General features: G+C 40.3%; 1 protein-coding gene across 6 annotated transcripts in view; it reads left to right on the forward strand.

Annotated features, from left to right (window-relative positions):
• LOC149167294 (protein ZINC INDUCED FACILITATOR-LIKE 1-like) overlaps positions 1-27,388 on the forward strand; it is a 365,578-nt gene that overhangs the window by 50,510 nt on the left and 287,680 nt on the right. For 5 of the 6 annotated variants that reach the window (XM_089432943.1, XM_089432940.1, XM_089432944.1 and 2 more), the window contains exons 4-6: positions 670-727; positions 852-954; positions 1,157-1,259. The exons of the other annotated variant lie outside the window; for it this stretch is intronic. In XM_089432943.1, coding sequence (XP_089289069.1) covers positions 670-727; positions 852-954; positions 1,157-1,259 — 264 coding nt within the window. The remainder of the gene's footprint in view (positions 1-669; positions 728-851; positions 955-1,156; positions 1,260-27,388) is intronic. 6 annotated transcript variants of the gene reach the window in all.

Consider the following 27,388-nt stretch of genomic DNA (forward strand, 5'->3'; position numbering starts at 1 on the left):
CACTGATTACTATGAGGGTTTGACCTCTGCACATCAAGCTATAAGAGCTGTCAAATTCAATTTCACAAATAATCAGATCATACCCTTAGTGAACTCTAATGTTATTTTTATAATGTTTTATCATTAGAATTCCATGGGTCATCGAAAATACCATGGGTCGATACCATGGATCATAAAATAACATCCCCTTTTTAATTTAATTATTGAACATCACCTCAACAATGACATTAAATAATTAAACTAATTGATCCCCTTCTTTTGACTATATCCTATTGGAATCAGATTGGCTACTTAGTCGACCGTTACTGTAAAAAGGGACATTACATATTGGGATTTGAATCAGTGGCTATTGATTAATTGAAACTCCCCAAATACTCAACATTGAGATTATTGTGTCACTTATAACCGTGTCCTCTAAAATTTCATGTCTAGTGTTTCTATAATTTATTTTTAACCCTAATCTAGGTTGTATTTGAAATACTAATTTTACTTTCAAAAATATATTCATTTCTTGTGATTTATATTTGCAAACATATGTTGGGTCTCAATAGTTCCATTACTTTTTGTAATTTACTTGTCTTTCATTGAAGCACAATTCTAGATACTTGTGTCCATAATTAAGGCTATGTTTTCTTTTTAACATTCATTCTAATAAAGCATGCTATGTAGGTAAGGGATTTCCACATCGCTGAGACAGAAGATATTGGATACTATGCAGGCTATATAGGTGAACTCTTCTCATAACTAACCTATATATTTCTCCAAAATGGATATGAAATTGCTATCACTCAATTTTTTTATTCAAATTATTGATGGTCTCATATTTATTTTTGGCTTTTGATTGTATATAGGATCATCCTTCATGTTTGGGCGATTTTTGACTTCTGTACTTTGGGGGATTGCGGCAGACAAATATGGACGCAAACCTATTATGCTTATTGGTGTTTTTTCAATGTTAGTTGACCTAAGTTCTTAGCCTCTTTTGTGTAGAATTTTATGTGCTTGTTGTTCATTTCTAAAGGAAGAAAAGGTTTAAGTGTTGACCTTTGACTTGATGAAAGAAAATACTTAGGTGAGGTACAAAGGGTGTCTTAGGGTTAGTTCTTAAAAATGTACTTTATTGCTTTCTAAATAGTGTTGTATGTTGAATTGGCAGAGTTGTATTCAATACCCTATTTGGGTTGAGTGTTAATTTTTGGATGGCCGTCTCAATGAGGTTTCTTCTTGGTAGTTGCAATGGAATGTTTGGCCCAGTGAAGGTAGGATTTCCTTTTGATTGCTTACCTTGTCTAAATTTTAATGCTATTTTAGTTCATACAGTGTATTTTTTTCATATCTAAAGAAGTGGTCTAACAAAAATTGAATATTGATAAACAAATTTGATTTCTTTTGCACAATGACCAATGTTACAAAAGATGATTATTTTAGTTTGTTGATTAGATGTGTTATAGTCGATGTGTTCACACATGTATTAAATTTGTTCCTTATCTTTTTATACTTTAATCCACTTGTCCTTTCACCCTTGGTGAATTGTCCAAAATGATAATTGATCTATATTGTTGTATTTTATAGGAGACATAGTCAAATACAAGTGCTTTCCATCATTTTGTGCTTGGATATAATTTAATGAAATATAAATTGTACAATCATGCATACAATTTCGTAATCTCTTCTCGTGCTTGAATTCCTCTTGGTTTTCTTGTATGTGAATATTTCCCATTGTTATTACTATGTTAATATCAATTGGTATCAAAATAAATAGATTAGGGGCTTTTATAACTTTGTGATTCCAATCTCTTAGGGATTAGGGTTGCTTAAAATTCCTACAAGCTCTCATGTCCAAGTGGTTCATTTGATGTACAATACCATTCTTTCTGGTTTCCATGCCATTGATACATAGTTGTCCCATCATTGCTTAGTCACCCATATCTAATTTTAAATTTATTTTCACAATTTATTTTAAATTTTAGCACAATCATGCATTTTATGTTCACCATTGGCAGTACCATGGATTTCACGTTCACCATTAGTAGTACCATGGATTTTATGTGTTTATGTTATTTGGTACATGTATGTTATAAGCCTTGTTACCCACCAAAAGTAGGTAACCCATAGGAGAAATTTTTCTCCTCATTTGACTTCCAGCCAGCTAGCAGTGCCATGATGGTCAACACGTAACACTATGCCAAAATTCTCCACATATTTCTCCGATTAGATCTCTCTCCCATCTGACATTTCTTCTTTAAGGAAGGTGGGTCAGCTCTTGGTACTCTAATCATTCTTGCAATCATGTGTTTTCATTTAATGCAATGGAGATGGATCATAGGGCAATTTGGATGATTTACCAATATCAATAGTATTCTTGTTCCCACACTTCACTTGGGATGTTAGTCTTTGACTCTAGTCTAGTGGGACCTCCTCTAAGGCATTAGGGTTTAAGAAGGGAACTATTGGGGAGGCATTGATTGATATAGCATGTGCAATCCATACTTACTACCTTCCATCTCTCTTGATTATCCATCTCCATTATTCGGGTTTGTAGTCATTGGTTATTGGGATTGGTACCCTATATCTGCATCGTTGATTCAAGGCTCGGAATCTTGGCCCTGGAGGTTGAAGTAGTTGAAAGAACTTTAAAATCATATAAAGCCACAAGGAAAGAAAATGTAAAATGCAAAAGATGGCTAAGACGATATTTAGCACATGGGCGAAAACCTAGGATGTGCTCCACTTCGCTCATTAGTTGTCAACCAGTTTCTCAAGCTTTTAATGCTTCATCTCAAGTAAAGGAACTCTTGAATGTGCCAAGCTTGATGAGTGAGAAACTGCTACATCATAAAGGGGTATTGGAAAAATATAAGAGCAAGCTTGGGTTCCTATGCTATGCACCCAATAAAGGCAAAATTATTGAAGTAAAAGGTACACAAGAGGGGTGGAGAAAAGATGTGGAGGAAAGGGGTAATTCATGCCATCATTATTTCTCCCTTATTACATCATTACACTTAGGATGTTGGTCCCCCATTAGCTAGTCTCATGGTTGTGGTACTTTCCTTGAGGTCTCTCCCACTCCATGACCATCATTATCACACACACATGGATTGATGGGCTAACTTGAGACATGTCACTCCCATTAGGGGTTGGGAACACCTAATAGGGTTGTTGACATAATCGTCCCTAAGATAATTGACCTAGTTAGACATTTGAAGGTGAGTTTAGTGTGAAGTATTCTTGTACACTTTGTTGACCACTACGTGTCAACGACCTATAGCAGTACACCCCATTTTTTCGCAAAAGGGATAACGCTTGATCAATGTGTCCGTGCCATTCGACTATCATCATTAGCCTGATCATGTAATTTTGTAAACCCAGTCTGCGTGTGTAAATTGTAAGTAATCTTAGCAGATCCGTGTCATGCATGTAATTGCCTAGGTAAACCTAATTTTCTAGTAATGATCTACATTCCGGAAGGTTTTTTGTCTCACCGATCCATGATTGGCAGAGTTTTCCTTCAGCGTTACCCCAAAGCCGGAATGGATTTTGTCATTAAAATCTTAGGGGAGTCCTAGTGTGCTAGATCGAGTCTATGTAAAAGTGATTTGGGAATAATCCTAACTATTTGGTTAAGTTATTTTATTACAAATTGCTTGATCTGCTAGATTATGTTTGTGTTGCAAAACTGGGTAGTCTATGAGGGTCTATATCAAATGGGTTTTCTCCCTTGAGATGTAAAAAATGTAAAAAACATGGTGGAAAGTGTCTTGAGGGTTAGAAAAATATTTTATCCTCATAAGTCCTAAGTCCTAAGTCCTAGGTAATTTTAAATTTTCCAAAGGCTAAGTTCGAGGGTCCTTTAAAAAATAAAATTTTAAGAGGTCTAGGGATTAAGGTTAAATGATTATTTTGCTAAATTTTATGCCCTTGGTCCCTAGGGTTAAAGTCAAAGTCAAAATTTTGAGGAAATTAATTGAATTAATTAAAATGCGTTTAAATGATAATTTCGAATTTCCTCATTATTTTAATTTCGACAGATGAGATTAAAAGAGTTTTTGATCCTCATCAACGGCCGAGATTGCTTTGACAAGGATCACTCGAACTAGCCGTTGGTAAATTTTTCTTTAAATAGGAGGTCAGTGGTTAGTTGAGATCATCCGATCTTTTGATCGTGTGTTAAGGAAAGCTCTCTTGTAATCGTTTTTCATGTGCAATAAAGAAAAACTTTGGGGTTAATCTCTGCTGGTGTTACTCTCCGGGAAAGTGCTGTAAGATGTTTTATTTTTTTGCATAGATTTACTTTCAGCCATTGATGTTAGCTTATTGAAGAGTGATTTAAACACATGTATCTTGTTTGATCACTAGGGTTTGAATGATAGTTTAATTTCTGAATATAATGGCAGGTATTTCCATTAGATTTGAATTTCATTGTCGTTTTCTCTCTCTATGTTAATGGTTGAATTAAGTTGTGCAGGAAATCCTTGATTTTGAGATCATTGGGCGTTCGGGGAAGTCTTCAGTTGGACCAGCCAACTCCCAGATAGCATTTTCTGAAGATCCCAGCTGGTTTAAATCCCGGGCTTATCATTAGAACTTCCATTGTGGATGCATGAAGGGTTTTCTGAAGCACCTCATCTTAAATTTAAAATTTCAAAAATATATGTGTGGCATAATGAAAGATTTGACTGCTTAGAGCCTTTTAAACTGTGAATACTGTAATTATTTAGCTGGTTTTTGGTTTTTTTGGGGTTTAATCCTTGCATATATTATTTCTGGGTGTTCGGTTTTTTGTTTTGTAGGTCACAGATCGGAAGAAAACATTTTGTGCGAATCCAGATCTAGGCCCTGGAGGGTAAGATCTGGCCTCAGGACTAGCTCTGGCAGGAATATTTACTTTAGATTTGGAAAATTCATGTGGGATTTTCATCAGGGAAACCTGAAGCAAAAGGATTTAAATTTTTTTAAGTTTTCTGGAGAAATTCGAGGGTTTCCAGGCCATCTTTGTTACAGGAACTTTTCGAATTTGTTTTTAGCAAGCTGTGATTGCTTGATTGCTGCCAACAAAACCCTCTGGTAGCCTCAGTTTTCCCGCAAAGATGCTCTGCTATACCCACGCAGCTCTTCACATCCTTTCACTACTCTGCGTTTCTCCCTCAATCCACAGCTCCATCTTTTCGGTGACTTGGTTTATTTTGTTTGCTGCATCTTAGCACCCTTTTTAGACCTCGCAGATGCTCTTCACGCTCATCTCGTTGCTGTTAAAACTCTTGTCCATGTGAGCTCCCTCTGCTGCCATTGTCCTTCACGCAGTTGTCACCTGCATTCTTCTTCCATTTCGCTGCAAAATCGCATCTCCCTGTCATCGCATTTCTTTGCTGTCCACGCACTCATCCCATAACCCTGTGCATTGCCTCCTCCTCTGCGCGTCTAGACTCTCCTTCGCGGCCTCTCCGAAACCCTCGATGTCTCCTTGCTACCGTCAACCGAACCTGCACAACAAACACTCCAAACAGTTTTAAAATTTTCGATTTTGACCCCTTTTTATGTAATTGTATATGTTAGGGTTAGTGTACGAATAGTTAGATTTCATTCGATTTTTTTGGGTTAGCGGATTTTCTTTTTTTTATATATTTGATACGATTAGGTGTTAGAATTAGACTTTTTATTTATTATTTAATTTTGATTTTATTTAACTTAGGTTTTAGTTTTAGCTTTAGATATATCTAACTTTAGTTTCGTTCCATTTTGATTTTGATTTTGATTTTAGAATAAATCCAAAACAATAAAAACAAATATAAAAAAATCCCAAAAGCATAAAGAGGTTTTTAGGTTTTTAGTTTTAGAATTTAGTCATTTTTCTTTATGATTTTGATTTATATTTTAAAATTAGAAATCTAAAAAAAATTCTAAACATAAAAAATTTATTTATTTTTTGTTTGAAAAAGACTAATTAAAAATTGGAAATTCCTTTTGATGTCTTTTTTCTGTTGTGGTATCAGTGTTCATCATTTTACTATAGTTAAATGTGCTTAAATTTTTATCTGGAGTTTAACTATTGGAAAATGATATATTTCCTGGATTTGGAATTTCAAGCATAATCATTTTAAATTCTAACTGGTTAGCATTTAAATTTTATGGTTATTTAAAGCATTTGCATCTCTTGAAATTTAATTGCTAAGACATTGTGCTTCTATAGAAAAATCTTTCGTTATTGCTTGAATTATATAATGCTCGTGAGTCGTTACATATAAGAGATTTTACAAATTTTTTCAAGCAATTATTAATTATTTCCTAAGCAGCAGCAACAAACTAATTACTTGGCTTTATTTTCAACTAGTGAGATCATTAACTCCATAAGGCACTGGTATTAATCATTTAAAATTTAACCAAATTCTAAGTCTCACTAAGCCTTAATCAAGTATTTGATTGCTTTGCTGTGTCTCCTGAACCGGTTGATTCAGAACTGGTTCTCTTTTATCCCATAGGGTCTACCCCCCTTCGCTTGCTATAGGGAGACAGCTTAAACGGAGAGATCGGGGATCATGGTGACAGCCCCCGGTTTGAGCGTTGTCGCGGTGCTTAGACACTCTGTGTGACAACATTTTTTGGCGCCGTTGCCGGGGATAGAGTTTTTCTGTCTTTGGTCCTCACGACATTCATCATTCATCTTTCATCTTTCTATCATTCATTTGAGCCGGCAACGACAACATTTTTTGGCGCCATTGCCAGGGACATTTTATTCTCGGCGTTTCAACGACATTTCCTCATCATTCCTTCTCATTTCTCATCTTTTCATTTGAACCGGCAACGACAACATTTGTTGGCGCCGCTGCCGGGGATAGAGTTTTTTTTCTGTCCTTGGTTTATTCAACATTCATCATTCATCTTTCATCTTTCTCATCTCTCATTCGAGCCGGCAAAGTCAACATTTTTTGGTGCATCTCATCTTTTTTGCCATTCATTAACCTATCAAGCAGCCAGCTTTTCGTGGCGTCATTTGATCTTTTTATCATCGTATCTTTCGTCATCTCATTAATCAGAACCTGGACATCTCAGTTCGTTTCTTGTTTGGGTGGCGACTCCATTCCTTTTCATTTATTTTTTCTCAAACAAGAAGCCCTCCCTTATATCCGGATGTTTGTTGCCTTTTGGATCCTAGAGTTAGATTCATGTTCAAGTGGCGACTCCACTTCTTTCATTTCTACAAGAATTTCTACTCGAAGCTCCATTCTTGCAGATCTCTTGATTTTCTTGAGCAGAGGTCTCTCTCTATCATCCATTTGGTCCCTCATTATTCATCATGGATTATTCGTTTATCCCGTGTCATTTTACTGATGTTCTCCATGATATTTCGGAAGTAGCCATTCATAAATTGTCTTTGTTCTCGGGTGGTGATTAAGTCGCTGTTAGAAAGCATCTATGCAGGTTTTCTCGTATAATGCTCATATATTGTAGTTCTCATCAGTATGATCATGAAGATGTCAAAATGCGTCTATTTGTCTTTTCTTTAGAGGGTGATGCTTTGAATTGGTTTAATAATTGTCCTGAAGATTCTTTCACTTCTTTACAAGACATCATTTATGCTTTTAAAGATAGATATGGTTATCAAGATAGCCCGCCTTGTGCCCCTAAAATTATGCAATAGAATGAAACTGATTTTGTGAAGGATTCAATTGTTGATGAAAGATTTCAAGACAATTCTCCATATCAGAATGTGCCATCCACCTATACCGTTGTAGATTAAATCCATGATAGTGGAAAAGCAGGGACAAATTGTCAAATCAGTGTCGACAATGAAAGGGAAAATGATAAGCAAATTATAGAAGAACTAATGCGGCTGGTAAAAAATATGGAGCTTAAACAAGAAAAATTTGTAACTGATTATGTCAAGGATATGGGAGCTTTATACACCCACCTGGAAAAACGTAATAAGGAGATGAAAATCATGAGAATTAAGCACTCTGATCACGTAACCGACATGCAAAGTCAGCATGCTAAGGAAGTGGAAACCATGAAAGCTAATCATGAAAGGGAAATTAATTCTATGCAAAACAAGTTATTAGCCCTAAAGGAAAATATGACGATCATGGAATTCAATCATTCGAATCAAATGACTGCCATGGAAGCAAGTTATCAGGAGGAAATCAGTGCTATGAAGGTTGACTGCTCTAACCAGATGGATGCCATAACAATGCAAGTACAGAAAATTCATCATCAGTTAGAGGATGAGAAAAACAAGGAGAAGTCAATAGATCAGAAGCCTCCTTATCTGCTGCAGCAAGCTCCATCTTATTATGAGGAGGTCATTTGTTCCATTGAAAAGTGTTTAATTGAAGGTGACCCGGACAAAATTGAAATTGATAAGAATCAGATGCAGAATAAAGAGAGACATGTCATGCATATCTTACATACTTCATATGAGAGTTTTGACGCAGAATGTTCCACATCGTCAGTGACACAGCTTGCCACAAAGAAAAAGCGCAAGAGAAAAAGAATGAGGAAGTGGTTCGATGCATTTAATGGTCGCGAGCAGTTTGATTTTCGGATAGGAAAAAGTCCTACCATATGCAGAATTGGACATGGCACATCCGAGAAATAGTCGACAGATTTGCCTGAAAGCAGGCAAATGCTCAGTATGCACTATATTGAACGCATCTGATGCCATGGGGCATCTTTGTATTGTATTTCTAACCCTACTTCTTGTCTTTTCAGCATTTCATTTCTGTCTTAGGATTAGATTTACTTTTCATGTTACTAGATAGTTAATAAATGAAGAGCTTATGTTTTTCCTGTGCTTAATGTTATATGATGATTTTTGGATGGACGCTACTTATGTTTTGTTGTGTTGCGTAGATGCAGATTCTGGATTCTCACATTCCTACAGTGCAACAACGTGTCCCCAAGTAGAGCCAGATGTTGACTACTACGTGTCAACGACCCATAGCAGTACACCCCCTTTTTTTGCAAAAGGGATAACGCTTGATCATTTTGTCCGTGCCATTCGACTATCATCATCAGCTTGATCATGTTATTTTGTAAACCCAGTCTACATGTGTAAATTGTAAATAATCTTAGTAGATCCGTGTCATGCATGTAATTGCCTAGGTAAACTTAATTTTCTAGTGATGATCTACATTCCAGAAGGATTTTTGTCTCACCGATCCATGATCGGCAGTGTTTTCCTTCAGCCTTACCCCAAAGCCGGAATGGATTTTGTCATTAAAATCTTAGGGGAGTCCTAGTGTGCTAGATCGAATCTATGTAAAAGTGATTTGGGAATAATCCTAACTATTTGGTTAGGTTATTTTATTACAAATTGCTTGATCTGCTAGATTATGTTTGTGTTGCAGAACTGGGTAGTCTATGAGGGTCTATATCAAATAGGTTTTCCCCCTTGAGATGTAAAAAATGTAAAAAGCATGGTGGAAAGTGTTTTGAGGGTTAGAAAAATATTTTATCCTCATAGGTCCTAAGTCCGATGTCCTAGGTCATAGGTAATTTTAAATTTTCCAAAGGCTAAGTTCGAGGGTCCTTTAAAAAATAAAATTTTAAGAGGTCCAAGGACTAAGGTTAAATGATTATTTTGCATAAATTTTATGCCCTTGGTCCCTAGGGTTAAGTCAAAGTCAAAATTTTGAGGAAATTAATTCAAAAATTAAATTTTTGAATTAATTAAAATGCATTTAAATGATAATTTCGAATTTCCTCATTTTAATTTCGACGGATGAGATTAAAAGATTTTTTGATTCTCATCAACGGTCGAGATCGTTTTGACAAGGATCACTCGAACTAGCTGTTGGGAAATTTTTCTTTAAATAGGAGGTCAGTGGTCAGTTGAGATCATTCGATCTTTTTATCGTGTGCTAAGGAAAGCTCTCTTGTAATCGTTTTTCATGTGCAATAAAAAAAGACTTTGGGGTTAATCTCTGCTGGTGTTACTTTATGGGAAAGTGCTGTAAGATATTTTATTTTCTTGCATAGATTTATTTTCAGCCATTGATGTTAGCTTATTGAAAAGTGATTTAAACACAGGTATCTTGTTTGATCACTAGGGTTTGAATGATAGTTTAATTTTTGAATATAATGACAGGTATCTCCATTAGATCTGAATTTCATTGTCGTTTTCTCTCTCTATGTTAATGGTTGAATTAAGTTGTGCAAGAAATCCTTGATTTTGAGATCACCAGGCGTTCGGGGAAGTCTTCAGTTGGACCAGCCAACTCCCGGATAGCATTTTCTGAAGAGCCGAGCTGGTTTAAATCCCGGGCTTATCATTAGAACTTTCGTTGTGGATGCATGAAGGGTTTTTTGAAGCACTTCATCTTAAATTTAAAATTTCAAAAATATATGTGTGGCATAATGACAGATCTGGCTGCTTAGAGCCTTTTAAACTGTGAATACTGTAATTATTTCGTTGGTTTTTGGGGTTTAATCCTTGCATATATTATTTCTGGGTGTTCGGTTTTTTGTTATTGCAGGTTGCAGATCGGAAGAAAACATTTTTTCCGAAGCCAGATCTAGGCCCTGGAGGGTAAGATTTGGTGTCAGGACCAGCTCTGGCAGGAATATTTACTTCAGATCTGGAAAATTCATGTGGGGTTTTCATCAGGGAAACTTGAAGCAGAAGGATTTAAAATTTTTTAAGTTTTCTGGGGAAATTCGAGGGTTTCCAGGCCATCTTTGTTACAGGAACTTTTCGAATTTTTTTTTAGCAAGCTGTGATTGCTTGATTGCTGCCAGCAAAACCCTCTGGCAGCCTCAGTTTTCCCGCAAAGACGCTCTGCTATACCCACGCAGCTCTTCGCAGCCTTTCACTACTCTGCGTTTCTCCCTCAATCCACAACTCCATCTTTTCCGTGACTTTGTTTATTTCGTTTGTTGCATCTTAGCACCCTTTTCAGACCTCGCAGCTGCTCTTCACGCTCATCTCATTGCTGTTAAAACCCCTGTCCACGTGAGCTCCCTCCGTTGCCATTGTCCTTCACGCAGTTGTCACCTGCATTCTTCTTCCATTTCGCTCCAAAATCACTTCTCCCTGTCATCGCATTTCTTCGCTGTCCACGCACTCATCCCATAACCCTGTGCATTGCCTCCTTCTCTGCGCGTCTAGAATCTCCTCCGCGGCCTCTCCGAAACCCTCGATGTCTCCTTGCTACCGTCGACTGAACCTGCACAACAAACACTCCAAACAGTATTAAAATTTCGATTTTGACCTCTTTTATGTAATTTTATAAGTTAGGGTTAGTGTAGGAATAGTTAGATTTCATTCGATTTTTTTAGGTTAGCGTATTTTCTTTTTTTTATGAAGTGTGTGTTAATATAAAAAAAAAAAAAAAAACGATTTTCATTTTTGTTATATATTTGATACAATTAAGGGTTAGAATTAGACTTTTTATTTATTATTTAATTTTGATTTTATTTAACTTAGGTTTTAGTTTTAGCTTTAGATATATTTAACTTTGGTTTTGTTCCATTTTGATTTTGATTTTAGAATAAATCCAAAACAATAAAAAAAAATATAAAAAAATCCCAAAAGCATAAAGAGGTTTTTAGGTTTTTAGTTTTAGAATTTAGTCATTTTTCTTTATGATTTTGATTTATATTTTAAAATTAGAAATCTAAAAAAATTTCTAAACATACAAAATTTTTTTTTTTTTTTTTTTGAAAAGACTAATTAAAAATTGGAAATTCCTTTTGATGTCTTTTTTGTTGTTGTTGTGGTATTAGTATTCATCATTTTACTATAGTTAAATGTGCTTAATTTTTTATTTGGAGTTTAACTATTGGAAAATGATATATTTTCTGGATTTGGAATTTCAAGCATAATCATTTTAAATTCTAGCTGGTTAGCATTTAAATTTTATGGTTATTTAAAGCATTTGCATCTCTTGAAATTTAATTGCTAAGACATTGTGCTTTTATAGAAAAATCTTTCGTTATTGCTTGAATTATATAATGCTCGTTACATATAAGATATTTTACAAATATTTTCAAGCAATCATTGATTATTTCCTAAGCAGCAGCAGCAAACTAATTACTTGGCTTTATTTTCATCTAGCGAGATCATTAACTCCATAAGGCACTGGTATTAATCATTTAAAATCTAACCAAATTCTAAGTCTCGCTAAACCTTAATCAAGAATTTGATTGCTTCGCTGTGTCTCCCGAACCGATTGATTCACAGCTGGTTCTCTTTTATCCCATAGGGTCTACCCCCCTTAGCCTACTATAGGGAGACGACTTAAACGGAGAGATCGGGGATCAGGGTGACAGCCTCCAGTATGAGCATTGTCGCGGTGCTTAGACACTTTGTGCGACAACACACTTAACATTAGATTTGGTCCACTATGATGCTTTAATGGTTTTATGTCTCTCATGGAGTTGATCACACTTGATGATCTAGATTGGATCATTATATTGTTTCTTGTCCATCTTGATGCTTTTAGAGTGGAAAAAGTGGAGGAATCAACTCACAGGACCATTTTTGTCGGTGGGACTTAGTTTGGCAAATTGGAGTTTGAAACTTTTCGAAAGAAGTTTGAGACATAAAATGGAATATTTGGGGGTAAACCTTTTCTGTGTAAGTGTTGCACCCCCTAGCTCTATTCTATACACATATACCTTTCCAATGACGCAAGAAATGCCTCAATCAGAGTCCTTATGCAAAATTTATGCCACTCGGAAGTTGAATTCCTGTTTTGAACACCATGATTCAAGAGGATGTCACGTTATACCCCATCATTCATGGAAAAGGGCTAGCCACATGATCATGATGAAGAAGACTCTAGAAGATTCAATATTGTAACTCTAGTTAAGAGTTGAAGGGGTCGAACTTAACCACTATTGTGCTATGTTATAACCAGGCCACTAAGAGGAAAAGGGGTTCCAGGATTCTATTCAGGTCCATTTTGTTCCATAGATGAGCAGAGTAGCCGAGAGTGGATAGGGAGAGAAAAAATAGAGAGGGTTTGTGCATTATAGGATACCATGGTCCACAAGTCTCACTTCTTTGTAATTGCATCCATTTCCATTCACAAAATGAGAGAGAGGAGAAGCCTCACCTTCTAGCTAGGTTTTCTCCCGAAAGGGATTCCCAGGTCATATCTTGTGTTATTGTGGTTTGTGAGTGATTGTGCTATCTTTTCTCTATTTTCTGCATAATTATAATTTACATGCATATGCAATAAATAATAATTAACAAATACATAAATCTAAGGAGAAATAAACCCTCATAGCTAGATTTCAAATTTTCTAATATATTTTAGTAGATCTATTGTGATGAATTGTCCAGTGGAATATCCATGCCAGTTTACAAATCTCTTTATCTTGAGAATTTTTGTTCAAGTGGTATTACATATGCAGCAGAGATCTCTTGAGGGATGGTTTGATTGTTTTTCAGCACCCTCCTGTGGGTTCTTTGCCCATTTCAGAGAGTAGACATGACTTTGTGGCACCAACATTGGCCTTTTAGAGAAGATGAGCCACCAGATGCTGAAATGTTGAGCCTAAAGGCTTGTGCGATGGACTATTTGATGATGTGCCCAGATGGATCTGAGATGCCCCTAGGCTAGCCTTGACACTTTTTTATCGACGATACCTTGTTCTGGAGCCCGAATGAGGATGGTTATCACTGAAATGACTTGGGAGGGCTAACACATCCCTCTTTGATGCCAACTCTTGCCCTTGTATATGCCACGTCACTCCCACATGCTTGAAAAAAGGTGATGTAGGGCCTCTCATGTATGATGTCATGGTGGAGGAGACACCATTTGTGATGGACACATTCATTTTGGGACTTTCTTGGACCGAGGAACACTCTTTGACCCTTGTCTCATGTTCCTTGATGCTTACTTGTCTATTTGGGAGGATGATGTCATGGTGGTGGCCATATTCTCCCACACATGTTGGCTATATTTAGCATTTTGTTATGTTTTAGAGATATTTTAAGGTCAACTTGTGACATTTTGACCTTATTGAATGTTCAAGTGAACATTTTAGGGGTTTTTCTTGTAAACTTAATGAAATAAGGCTTGGTTACCCTCATATAAATAGAGGGGAGCCTTATTTACTTTTCATCATCATTCATTCATCACACTTCCCTCTCTTTGGAAGTGCACACTAGGTCTTTGTTTCTTCTACTTTGTTTCGATGTGATTTCTATTGTGCAAATTTCTCTTGGAGGTGGATCTTTTCTGTGAAGTGAGTTTCTTGGGATTGATTGATGAGATTTTTGTGGAAATTTCATAATTTTATTGTATTTGTTCTATAGTTTGCTTGTTATATTGTGCAAATTAGGGTTTCTATATGTGCCATGTTTAAATTGCTAGATTTATCTAGAAATCTAGATGTTGTTGGTAGATCTTGATGGTGAAGATTCCATTGAAGACTATGCATCCCATATTGTTCCAAAAGAAGCATCATGTAGTGATGAGTGTAATATTCCTAATAGGAAAATATAGTAAAATAACAGAAACTATGAACTAACTACAAGCAACAATATCAAAAACATGCTAGCACAGGGATTAAACACCAGAAATATGAACCAAAACGCTGAGCCATTTTATTATCTAAGCAGAATGGAGTACAAATGGATGAAAATAGAGGAACCTGGGCTTGCTACAACAAGGCAAAACCCAGGGGATAACAATGATTCCCAAGTGTTGGAAAAACTCCTCTCCAATTTCTGCGTCGACCTAGTAATTTTTGTTGCTTTTGGTTGAGATGGAACAGGAGTTTTGGCCCTCTAGAATGCTTAGAAAATTCTGCAAATTTAACTGTAGCCTCCTCTCAATAAACCCACAAAAATACAGAAAGGGTTTAGGCTCCTTCCAACCAACCCAGGACCCCTCCAATAGTGCGAGTTCCTCCTCTAGCCTGCTACTCAGACCCGTGAGAATTAATTGTGTGAAATGGCTCCAAAACTCCCCAAATATCTCCTGCAAATTCCCTCTGAAATTCCTCCCACTTCAGCTTCAATCCCTCTACCACTAGACCACAATAGCCTAGCTTCCAAGATGCTTGCGCAGGCCCATCTAATGTCACTCTGTGCAGCCCCTGTAAACAAAATTTCGGGCTGCAATTTAGCCCCAGAAACGACCCTGCAAACCACTTGTAAACTTCAGAAAAATCTCTCGGAGAAACACCTCCAAACTCTCCGCAATAATCATGCAAGCTAGTTGCTCCTTCAATGAATTTGTCCTCTCTCTTCTGTGCCCAGTTTTCACACCCAAGCTGGTCGAATACCCCTAAATACCACTCCGAAAAGCTTTAGATTGAAGTGATATCTCTCCTAGGGTGATACTCAAGGTTCATCGAAGAAGAATTGGATATTCCTGCCTGGAAATTCCCTTGTGCTAAGCAACACTCGTTGACTTGGCTAAGCAGCTCAAGTAAACAACAGTTGAGTTTTCAAATTGTCAAAAGACCCCAAAATGGAGCTCCTCTCCTTTATTTTTCTTTGCTGCATTCTTTCTCCTTGTGGGCCATCCTATTCGACCTCCTTCCTTCCTCTTCCCTCCAATTTGATTTTCTCCTCAAGGAAGTTCGAATTGCCTTCTTGAGGTGCCTCCCACAATCCACTACTCATGTAACTTTTCCATCTTCCTAATGTTTATGAAGCTCCTTTTTGTCACAACAATCAAATTGAGATGCCTCTTCACCCATTTTCCCAAGTTTTGTGCACAAAATTTGTCCAACACCCAAAATTGCAAAAATGTGGGACTGTCTTAGCAAAATTTAATTAGAGGGAATATTACAATGAGGCACACTTGCATGAGGACAATACAACAACCATCATTGTTTCCAAGGAGGACAAAATGGAAGATTTAGATGCCCTTCTTAACTCACTATTATAAGAAGAGTGTTGTATAGAATTCAATAATGAAGAGATTGAAGACCCTATTGTGGTAACTCATGATGAAGAACATGTCAAAGTCTCTATTGATCCAAATAGCTACCCCCCTGAATGCAGCCAATAGATGGGTTTCCAATACTCGCAATTGACTCAATGTATGTGGATCCATACTGCTCCTGCTAACCATCACCACTAAGTCTAACATCCACCCTCTCGATAATGTGCCAATACAATGTCTGGAGCCACCCATTGGAAAACTACCTCAATCATACATGGTATCCTCTGGTCATGCAGGATCCCAACATGCCCCGTGGAAAGAGTGGCACATGTCTCCCCTGTGACCAGCTCCCCAGGTGTAGGCTCAGTGATGAATGATATGCCACCCTACTAGAAGATCAACTCATCTCCCAACCTGTGGCTGTCAACTCACGTACTAACCGTACTCCTCCACTGTAGAATATCTATCATGCCCCTGAGGCACTGAATCTCATAACGTTGTCTCAAGAAAATCCCCCAAGTCTTGTTATCCGCACTATGCGTTTGGATCGAACACAACAAGGCTCTCCTCAACTGCACGTGGTGCCAACGAGTGGAAGATGCATGGGTTCTGATGGATATGATCAAGAACCCCTGTGGATGCTCCTGACCCTTCCCGTGATCGATCCGCTCTCCCAACCTGGGTATGTCCACCCCAATGACATGCCTGACATACTCTTAAGGAATCTCCTTGCTAGTAGCATTCCCTCAGTCCGTAGTGCAACCCTGCACACTACTGCATATAACCATGTATCCTCATGTCTCTTGGCATACAACTGCACCCAATCACACATCTCTATGCACCGCCGGACCCTGCTACATGTTGTTGCATCATCTTGGATCAACTGGTATCCCTCCTGTATCGATGTGTTTGTCACTCTATGAGGGAATGCACTAAGATGTGAACCGCTCCTACACCATGATGCAACCCTGCACACCACTACGCACCACTGCACACGTCTGTGCTCCTCCGCATATTGTTGTGCATCACTACATACACCTATACAACCTTGGATATCAAGGTCTAAGACTAAGTCCATAGGCATCATCCCGCATCCTGTCAGGATCGCCATCTCTACTACCACTCTACTGGTAAGCCCTCCACGATGTGAGCTATATCTCTTCATCTTCCCAGATAGACCTAAGTGGCTTAGCTCCTCACATGCTAACATGAATAATCCTACTAAGCCTATCCTAGTAGCTCTTGTGTCTAATATACCAGTGAGAGAGCACCATCTCCATACAATACCTTGTTTGGTGGCCTGCCGATACCACCTCCTCCTTCCAACTCGTACTAGAGTAGGCTAATCATCCTATAATCCCGTGTACGCCCAACATGCCATGACAACTCATGAAATCTGCCTGCTCCCTTATCAATCCATCCTATCACTAGTGCTGTCAAGAACTTTGCAAGGGATATGAAACAGTGTGTGCATGCAACCACTGAGTCCATCATGTAGCTACTACCATCGCCTACCTACTCCACGATGTGATGGAGAATCCCACCTGGATCCCAACATCAGTTTGGCCCTTTAGCCCCTCTGGTAATCCATAGTCTCTGCCCAATTGTGGCCATGGATGCATCTAACCTCCTAACCATCTCCATCGGATACCAACTCAATATCTCTTGCCATCCAACCCTGAGAGAGGGATCGAATGCATGAACAACCATACACGAAACCAGTCACCCATCCTGCGAATGTTGCTCCCTGTGTAGCTCATGTCGCCTCATCGCACTAACCTGGTCGGTACATAAAATTTGTCGGGGTAATTCTGCATCTCCCTCTTTGTTGTGTAGAGGTAGCCTAGCAATGCTGCAAGTACCATCTATATAATACCGAAGAGAGCTACTGTCTGGAACTATTGTTTATCTGGTGATGATTTGTGCATCTGTATGCTCTAAATCGGTGGTTGCCCCAAAAGATGACTGCTCGTTCTCCTCCACGATGGGCTCATCATGAGTCACAACCTGCCCCTCCATGACTAGCTCATGTCCCTATGTGTGTTCTCCATGATACTGTAGGTGGCTGCTATCTGGGAACTTATTCAAGCCTCTAAGAACCTCTGTGTCTCCTAGCACCTCAGCTGGGAATGACACCTCATCAACAAATGGCTCTATGGGTGTATGCTCTACTCTCTCCATACAGATGTCAACTAGTGCTATCAAAGATGTCTCCAAGAATTGTGACTTCTGCGCCACACTGGGTATGTCAATGTGCCCCTCACCATCCTGCGCGTCCTCCTGCTCAACCTCCTCCTCAAGCTCCTGACATCTAAATTTTGGTCTCCACCAGCAAAAACGCCCCCTGGTCTCATCCTCTAACTGTCCTCGTCCTGTCCACTCCCTTTGAGGGGGTTTGGTGTCCTCTCGGTCAAATCTCTCCACAAGCCTCCATGTGAACTCTGTGTAGGATGTGATACGTGCATGACCCAAAGGGATCAACCCTCGGTACCACCACTCCATAGCATCTTCGTCCAAGTGCAAAGTGGCATGTCTAATAGTATCTGCCTCCCTCATGGGGTTTAGTCGGAAATATGTGTCCAATTATTGTACCCATTTTTCCCTCAATGCTACTCACTTTGCCTTGAGCCATGGGTTTGTCAATGGTTCACCCATCACAAAACATACATTCCCAAATCTTCCATTATCTTGTTGGCTACCCCACCACTGGCCAAGATCATGCTCTGATACCACTATAATATTGTAATGTTCCTAAACAGGAAATTAAGTGATATACACAACATGCAAACAATCCGACAATCAGAAAGACAAAATTTACATCAAGCACCCATGAAAACAATGGAAATAGAGAACTGCTGAGCCATTTTATTAATTCTTCAAGGGAAAATATAATGACAAAATAGAATGGTGCACTTGGGCTTGTCTCAATGGACAAGCGTGACAAAACCCAGGTGAGCAAATGCTGAGTTGAAGGCTGCCCCAACCGCTGCACCAAAACTGAACTGCACTGCCCAGAAACTACATTGTCTGCTAACTTCTAAGGGCTGGAATCATTGCTTCCTGTGCTCAGAAAATTATGAGATTTCAGCTCCTTGCTCCTTGGCCTAAACCCAGAAAAACCCAGGAAGGGTTTGGTCTGGTTCAGACTTCTGAAATTTGACCCCCAAGGAGCCCAACCTCAGCTGCAACTGCAAAACTCGGCTTGCTGGAATGAGGCTGTAAAACCTCCTGGAAAATGCCCCAAATCACTGAGATGATCCCTCCTATGAATCTCCTTCCTTCCCAACTGAGATTCCGGGCTATAGCTTCTCCCCTGAAGACCCATGAATTGACTGAATTGGCCCTCTGAGCTGCCCTCTAAGCCTGGAATCTGAATTGCTGGTTTGATGCCTTCTATTGCCCGAAAACTCTCCCTGAATGTTGGCCCAATGCTGTCCTTCAGATTCCTTGGCTTCTCCAGCTAATGGCTGGCCCAAGGTAACTCTTTCCCTCACTGTGTGTTCTCATCGCTGGCCCAGAAATACGCACCTCCCTGAAGATAGTTGAATGATTGTGCTGTAGATAGTCCCCAGAACTTCTCGAAATGCTGTGGAACTGCCTTCTTAGGGTGGCACTCGAAGTCCCTCGAAGGTAAGGTTGAATCTCCCGCTTGAGAGATTTGTCGCTGAACAACCAGTTGACTCAGCTAAGTAGCTCAAGCAAACAGTCAAGTAAAATTCGATATACAAGAGTGAATGAATCCTAGGTGTTTCTCGTCCAAGGGTCTCCTTGGAGGCAACACTCCATGACTTTGTTGTGCAACACTATACACCCCTACATGTCACCGATCATCAAAATACTCCTGGAAATGCCACTGTAAGACATGGCCTACCCCTGTACACTGTTGGATACCCTCGACTACGGCTATGCCATCCTGTACTGGCCTGGGTCCCGCATGTGTCACTGTACCTGTCACTCCCCGCATGTACTCAATGCGATGTGAGGCACTCCCACTCCACAACGCAGTCCAACATACTATGACACACCACCCTGCATCTCCATGCTCCTTTGCAGGCCCCTGCTCCTCGCTCCATAGCCTCGCACACCATTGGATGCTATGGCCTAACGTTGGGTCTGTATGCATCAGATTGCATCCCTCTACATAACACTGGACGCTATGACATAACTCTGTGTAGTCCTGTGTACCACTGCCCATTGTCGTACCACCCTGTAACATACAGTATCCTGCATGGGCCAAAATATCGACCTCTCTGCTAGTATGCCCTCCATGATGTGGGCTACATCCCCCCATCTGCTCTGAAAGACCTGAGCGGCCCGACTCCCCACATGCTAACGGAAATGACACTACTGTGCCTATCCTCAATAGTCCCTGCGTCCCATATGCTAGTAAGAGAGCACTCTCTCCATACAATGCCCTGTCTGATAGCCTGTCGATGCCACCTCCTCCTACCAGCTCTTGCCAGAGTAAGCTAGTCACCCTGTGACTCCATGCACCGTCAATATGCCAAGACAACTCATGAAATCTGTCTGCTCGCCTGTCAAACCATCCTATCACTAGTGCTGACTGGGGCTTTGATGGAGATCTGAAAATGTGGGTGCGCTCAAGTGTCAAATCCATCCCGTAGCTACTACCATCACCTACCAACTCTATGATGTGATGGAAAATCCCACTTGGATCCCAAAAATAGTCTGGCCCTCGAGTCCCTCTGGTAATCCATGGCCTCTGCTGACATGTGGCCATGGATGTATCCAACCACCTAACCTGCGCCATCAAGTACCAGCTCAATACCTTTCGCCATCCAATCCCAAAGGAGAGATCGAATGTGTAATCCTCTGTGGAAGGAACAACCCCTCTAAGCTGATGTGGTATCATGCTCAGCTCAGTTCTGCTAACCTGTCCACCCCCTCGTGTACATCTAGACAACTCGGCATCCCTCAATCCAACACATAAGGGTGGGTTGATAACGCTATAGACCTCGCTAGTGGGCCTCTGAAGTGAACTGTGCTGAAAACCCAACACATGACCTCTATGTTGCCCCTCATCAATGGCTAGCCCAAGGGATGGCTACACATCCTCCTCCATCATGGGCTTGACATGAGCCTTCGACTGCTCCTCCATAGACAACCCAATATGCACGATATGCTCACCAGTCAGCTGTAGGCGACTGTCGTCTGGAAACTCCGTCATAGATCTAGAGGCCTCTGTACCTATCGGCTCCTCAACAACAGTGGAGTTGTCTTCCGGCACCTCACCAACCTGTGGTGCATTGTTATCACCTGAGAACTCGGTCACAACCCCGAATACCTCATCAATGGATGACGCCTCATCAATGGGTGTATGTTCAACTATCTCTTTGCCAACCATGGCCCCTTCAACTACTCTTTCATCTTTTTTCTTAATACTTCTCATCATCCCTGCAAAATCCCACTGAATCTCCATTGGTTTGTGCATACCCCTTAGTTCACAGAATTCCCAAAAAGAGAGGGACGCCTGAATGCCATGACCCAATGATTGGTATGCCCTCCAGTTTTCCCCCAATAACTCCACATCATTTGCAATCATGTCTGGATTCTCAACTGAGGAATGAATCAACTTCTTCCCCACATCAATCATGATTTTTTCTATCATCACCACCTCATTCTAGGTGACCGCCATGTTGTTTGATTCTAATCTTTCCCACAAGCTGAGCCAAGATTATGGCTATGATACCATTGTAATGTTCCTAAAAAAGAATGTAAGTGATATACAAAGCATGCAAACAATCTAGCAATCAGAAAAACGAAATATACATTAAGCACCCATGGAAACACTGGAAATAGAGAATTGCTGAGCCATTTTATTACTTCTTCAGGAGCAAATACAATAGTAAAATAGAATGGTGCACCTAGGCTTGTCTCAATGGACAAGCATGACAAAACGCAGGTGAGAAAATACTAAACTGAACGCTGCTACAACTGCTGCACCAAAATGAACTGCATTGCCCCAGAAAACTGCTCTGTTTGCTGACTTTGAAGGGCTGGAATCATTGCTTCTTGTGCTTAGAAAATTATGAGATTTCATCTCCTTTCTCCTTGGCATAAACCGAGAAAAACCCACGAAGGAATTGGCCAAATGTTGACCTCAGAATTTTGGCCCAAATTCCCTTTAGCTTCTCGCTGAGTTGGGACCCCTATTTGACCCTTTAGATCTACCCAGAAAATTCTATAAATTTAGGAGTGTCATCCTTGCCCAAAACCCAAAAAAACCTACAAAGGGTTTCCCTTGGTTCCAACCTTCACAACTTGGCCCTCCTCCAGTTTTGAATTTTGTTGTTGTGACTGATCCTGTCAATCTCTGCTCTCTTACTTTTCTCGGCCAGCTCTAGCTCTAGAATTCTCTCCTCCAACTCCCACGTGAGCCTAGTGATGGCTCTCTGCGCAGGCCCAGGTAACTGTAAATTAGACTGCTGGGATGTTGGCTCTGCTGGCTCCAAACTCGCAAGAAAGGTTGGCCCTTTGCTGCTCTCCCAATCCTCTAACTCTCCCGGCAAATGCTTGATCACTGATAGCTCCAAACTCCCCTTGCGTATTCTCCAGCTAGCCAGAAATACGCACTCCCTGTTGTGGCTGAATGGTAGTGTTGTAACACACTTGCGGAACTCCTGAAATACTTATGGAACTACCTCTCTAGGGCGGGCGCGGATGGTCCCCTGAAGTAGAGGTTGAATCTCCCACTTGAGAGATTCGTGGCTAAACAGTCGGTTGACTCAACTAAACAGCAGAGCGAACAGTCAAGTAATTTTGATTGCCAGGTGTAAGAATGAATCGAAAATGAGCGTTGCTCCCTCCTTATAACTCCTTGGGCCTCCCTAGCCTCATGTGGGCCGCTCGATCCACCTATTTGACTTTACCTCCAAGCTATTCGAATGGGCCAATTCGAACTCCCATGTGGGTGGCCCCCACATTCCACTAACAACCAAATAAAGTCGAATTCCCTCCTAAGTCCCTAAGTAAAAAACGATGGGTTCTCTTCCTTAGCCAAAATTGTGCAAAACTGTGTGGCAACACCCTGTTACAAATGTGTTTGATAAGGGACATGACAGAGAGGTGCCTTCTCCTTATGACTTCGTGGGCCTTCCTTTGCCTCATGTGGGCCCCTCCAATAGCTATTCGAATTCCCTCCAAGCCATTCGAATTCCCTAGTTCGAATTCCCATGTGGGTGGCCCCCACCTTCCACTAGCAAACTAATTTGGCCAAAATTTCTCCTAAGTCCTTAATTCAAAACTGCTCGGGTCCTTTTCCTTGGCAATATTGTGCAAAATTGTGTAGAGATAACCCTGTTACAAATGTTTTTGGGAAGGGACATGACAGTCCTCCCCTCCCAAATGTTGCTTGCCCTCAAGCAACTTCAGAGCTGGGTGCTCCAAAATGTGCTCACCCTCCCAGGTGGCATCCTCATCTGGCAAGTTCTTCCAGCGTACCAAGAACTCCCTAATGGTCCTGCTCCTCAGCTTCCTCTCCCTCCTCTCCAAAATGGCCTCAGGCTCCAAAACCAAGTGGCCCTCATCATCCAATGGGAGTAACTCTACTGCTGTTGTCACCTGTTGCCCCAACACCTTTTTAAGGCATGAGACATGGAATATATTGTGAATCCTGCTCCCTGAAGGCAACTCCAGCTCGTAGGCCACCTCCCCAACTCACCTGATCACGGCCCATAAAAGTGGGGTTGTGGCTTCTTGGCTCCCTTCTGCTTCAATGTGGATTCCCGGTACGGCTATAACCGGAGGTACACCAAATCCCCCTCCTCGAAATGTCTCTTGATCCGGTGCCGATCTACATACACCTTCTGCTCGTTCTGTGTTATCACTAAGTTATCCTTGAGAGCCTTGAGGATGTCTTTGGCTCTCTTGGATCCAATATTTGGCCTTTGGGGCCCGGTTGTCTCCAAAAACAACATTAGCAAAAGATAATGCATCATAATCATACAAGGCACGGAAAGGAGTCATACCGATGGACATGTGGTGGGTGGTGTTGTAGCAATACTCGCAGAAATGCAACCACCAGATCCAAGCCCTCTGCTGCCCAGTCACGTAGTTCCTTAAGTACCCCTCTAGCCACTGATTAACTCGCTCTGTCTGGCCGTCTGTCTAGGGGTGGTAGCTTGCGCTAGGGGTGAGCTCGGTACCAACCAACCTGGAAAGCTCCTGCTAGTTGTCCTAGCTAAGGAGCTCAAGAGAACTAATGTTGAAATTGTAAAATGACCAAAGATAATCCACAAAATGAGTCCATCCTCCTTTTATAATTTCTCCTTATGCCTTTGGACTCTTTTTTTAATGTTATTTTATTGGTGGGTGCCATTTTCCACTAATTCACTTTTGCCACCATTTAATAAAATAATAATTTGCCGCTATTCCTCGATAAAACAATACTAGCCACCTTTCTCCAATAATATTTTCCCATTTTTAATTAATATTACTAAAATTGGGCAAATTCCTTAGTGACTCTGATGCTCACAAAATTGGGGATATTACATCAACAGGCGCAGTCACATTTTGAAGGATAGTTGCAGAACTAGTGCAGTCAAATACTCGAGTGGTGCAGAGAGAGATAAGTGCATACAATTACTCAGTGGACAAGGCAAAACTAGTGCAATCAGAGAATCAGGGAGACAATTGCAGTGCCAGTTGTAGGAACAATAGATCTGTTCTCAATTGCAGTAGTTGTAGTAGCAGCAACATGAGATCAGGTTGGTGAGTATGATAGTATGCAGAAGACTGGAGAGAATTGCTTCCACGCTAAGAGGGAGTGTTATTTTTTGGTAGCATCGGACAGGTGTTCTAGTCTTCACTTGAGTCAGAGAGGCTAAAGAACACGAGATCTCCAAAACCCAGAAAAGGTTTCGAGAGAAATCGTTTTTGAAAATTCTGTCTAGAAATGACTTAATTAGATTATTAACCAGTGTTTAAATATTTCCTAAATCTAAACTTAGGGAATATAGTTAATTAATCAATATTAATTAAGTCAAGGCATGAATGATCTAGAAACTCACACGAATCGACTTCAAGATGATCTTAGCCATCAATTAAGATTTAATCTTGTCTGCTAGAGTCCCAACATAGGATTATAAGAAGAAGTCTATGGGCACTTGGAGAAGACACTTGAGTAGTTCGATTTCATGAGTAGATTGATTTCCAGAGTAGTAGCACTCAGTTGTTGGAGAGAGAACAAGTGAGATCAAAGCAGTGAGAGGGGCAGAAACAGTGAAGCCAGAGGAAGATTTCCAGATCTAGTGAGTGCATTTGTAGAGAGGCAGAGGAGCCACAGAGAGGCTGACGCAGAGAAACGCAGTAGCCTCTAGAGGCAAAGTCGATTTGCTGGGAGAGATTGACATTTTCAGTTCCAGAGGCCGGGAAGGAGTCCCAAAGCGCTGGAGAAGCATCTTTCTAGTCAGCAGAAGGCATAACAACTTCATTAGAGTCCAGTCCGAGGCTAGACGTCTAGCTTGCTACGTAGAGCCTCAGAGTGCCGAAATTTTGAAGGAAAGTTATGCCGGGAGATTGCCTGTGGGGTGAGGAAAATTCCTCTCCATATTTTTGCCAGTATTTCTTTGTAAGATTGCCAGTTTCGGCATCTAGTTGTACTCAGATTATTTCACTGCTGCTTAATAATAAAACCCTCAGCTGCTCCACTGGTTTTCCCAAGTTGGGTTTTTCCTGGGACTTTTGTCCAAAATAACTGTGTTATTTTATGTGTGTGTGCTAGCATTTCTTCCAGCGTTTATTCTTCCGAAGTTTTATTTGTGTAGATTGCAGTGTGGTTTATTTAGTATTTGCTGTAGCAAACAAGAAATAAATTGTTAAATAAAATTAATAGTTAGGAGAATAATTTCCAGTTGCTGCAATAGGATTTCCAGCTTGGAATTTTCACATAAGAAGATTCATTAGCTAAGCAAGCCCCTCCCAAAGAATGTCTTCCTGAAATTTCTCCTAAGAAGGATCCCCCAACCAAAGCCAATCCAAAACAGGATCCTTCGAGAAAGGAAAACATCAAGAAGAAAGAAAAAGAGAAAGAGGTTAAACTTGACATTGACATAGGTGTTGCCGTAGGAAGAATGACCATACCATACCCGTTCATTTGAAAGATATTGCTAAACTTCTTGAGCAACAACAACAAATCAAGAAGTCCGTGGGAATTCAGGAAGAATAATTACCCGAAGAATAACAAAATATTCAAATTCTTGATCGAAACCCTGTGTACGAACCATTCATGCTAACTTTCGCTATCAATGACCTCTTCCAACACAATTATATGTTAGACTCGGGAGCTTTCACAAATATCATGCCCTTAAAAGTTATGAAGCAATTGGGTCTCAGCATCACCCGATCGTACAAGAACGTGTGTGGTTTTAACTCCAAGATTGTGGAAGTAGAAGGTCTCATCAAAGACCTTAAGGTTTCTTTGGCTAGCAATCCCAAAATATTCCTCCTCATGGACGTTGTTGTCATTGATATTCCTGATGTGTGGGATGCTATTATCTAGGAAATGGGGGGCTACTGTTGGGGGTCATGTTCAAATGGACTTATCATATGCTACCATTCCGCAATCTGATGGAACCCCTTTTATCCTTTATAGGGAATGCACCTACCTCTCTCATGTGATCAAGCTTGGACCATACTATGAAACCCATAAAATTGAAAAGTCTTCTTCCATTATCCTGTCTCAAGAAGTCTCTATCCTCAAGCGACCAACCTCTAAAGCAAGCAAAAAGTGGAAGTCTGAAAAGGAATATAAGGCTGGGGACTTGGTCTTGGTTGATAGAGACCCAATGACTGTCAAAATTCATGGAAAAGTTGGGGAAGATTATTATTACATGGCCAAACTCAACAGCGAACTTTGGCCCGAGTCGGTCAAATTAAGTCGTATAACCCCTTTCCTTGAGACTTGATATTTTATCATATGCATGGTAGAGTAGGATGCATCACATGTTGATTTTGCATTAGAACTAACATCATATGATATTTCTCATGGTAGAGTAGGTGCATCTAAATTAAAATTTGCATATTTTATTTTTCAGTTGATTTTATGGCCTAACATTAAGCATGTGTGATCATGAGACGACGTGAAAGCATGTTGCCCCATTTTCTTCATCTATTATATGTGAAGTTAATAGGTCTATTGTAACCAAGAGATTGTTGGAGTTGTCTTGACCTATCGTTCGAGTAGCTTCGTTCACTTCTTCGGGAGATCATGTTCCAGTTCGAGTGAGATGTTACCCATCATTTTGTGGGTAATATCCCTAGAAGAATTTTTTTCTCCAAGATGGTCTTCAGGCAGCAGCCAGTAGCCCCCTTGCAGGCACCAACTATCTCATTGTGCCATTTCTCCGCCACCTGAGCCAGCCATGTGGTCCCTCACCCATCTGCCATGATCGTATGTTTGAAGGTGGGCCTATCGAACCTAAAGGTATGCCTTGTCATTTGGTAATTGAGTATTGTAGTTTACTATCATGGACACTTCTGAGCATGGATTAATGGGGGGATTCGGCGGAAAGAATGGGCTAGGTTTT

The sequence above is a fragment of the Pinus tabuliformis genome, chromosome 5_1 (genome assembly GCF_031772625.1).
Source record: "Pinus tabuliformis cultivar Carrire ecotype Pingquan chromosome 5_1, CPIR1, whole genome shotgun sequence".
Lineage (NCBI taxonomy): Eukaryota > Viridiplantae > Streptophyta > Pinopsida > Pinales > Pinaceae > Pinus > Pinus tabuliformis.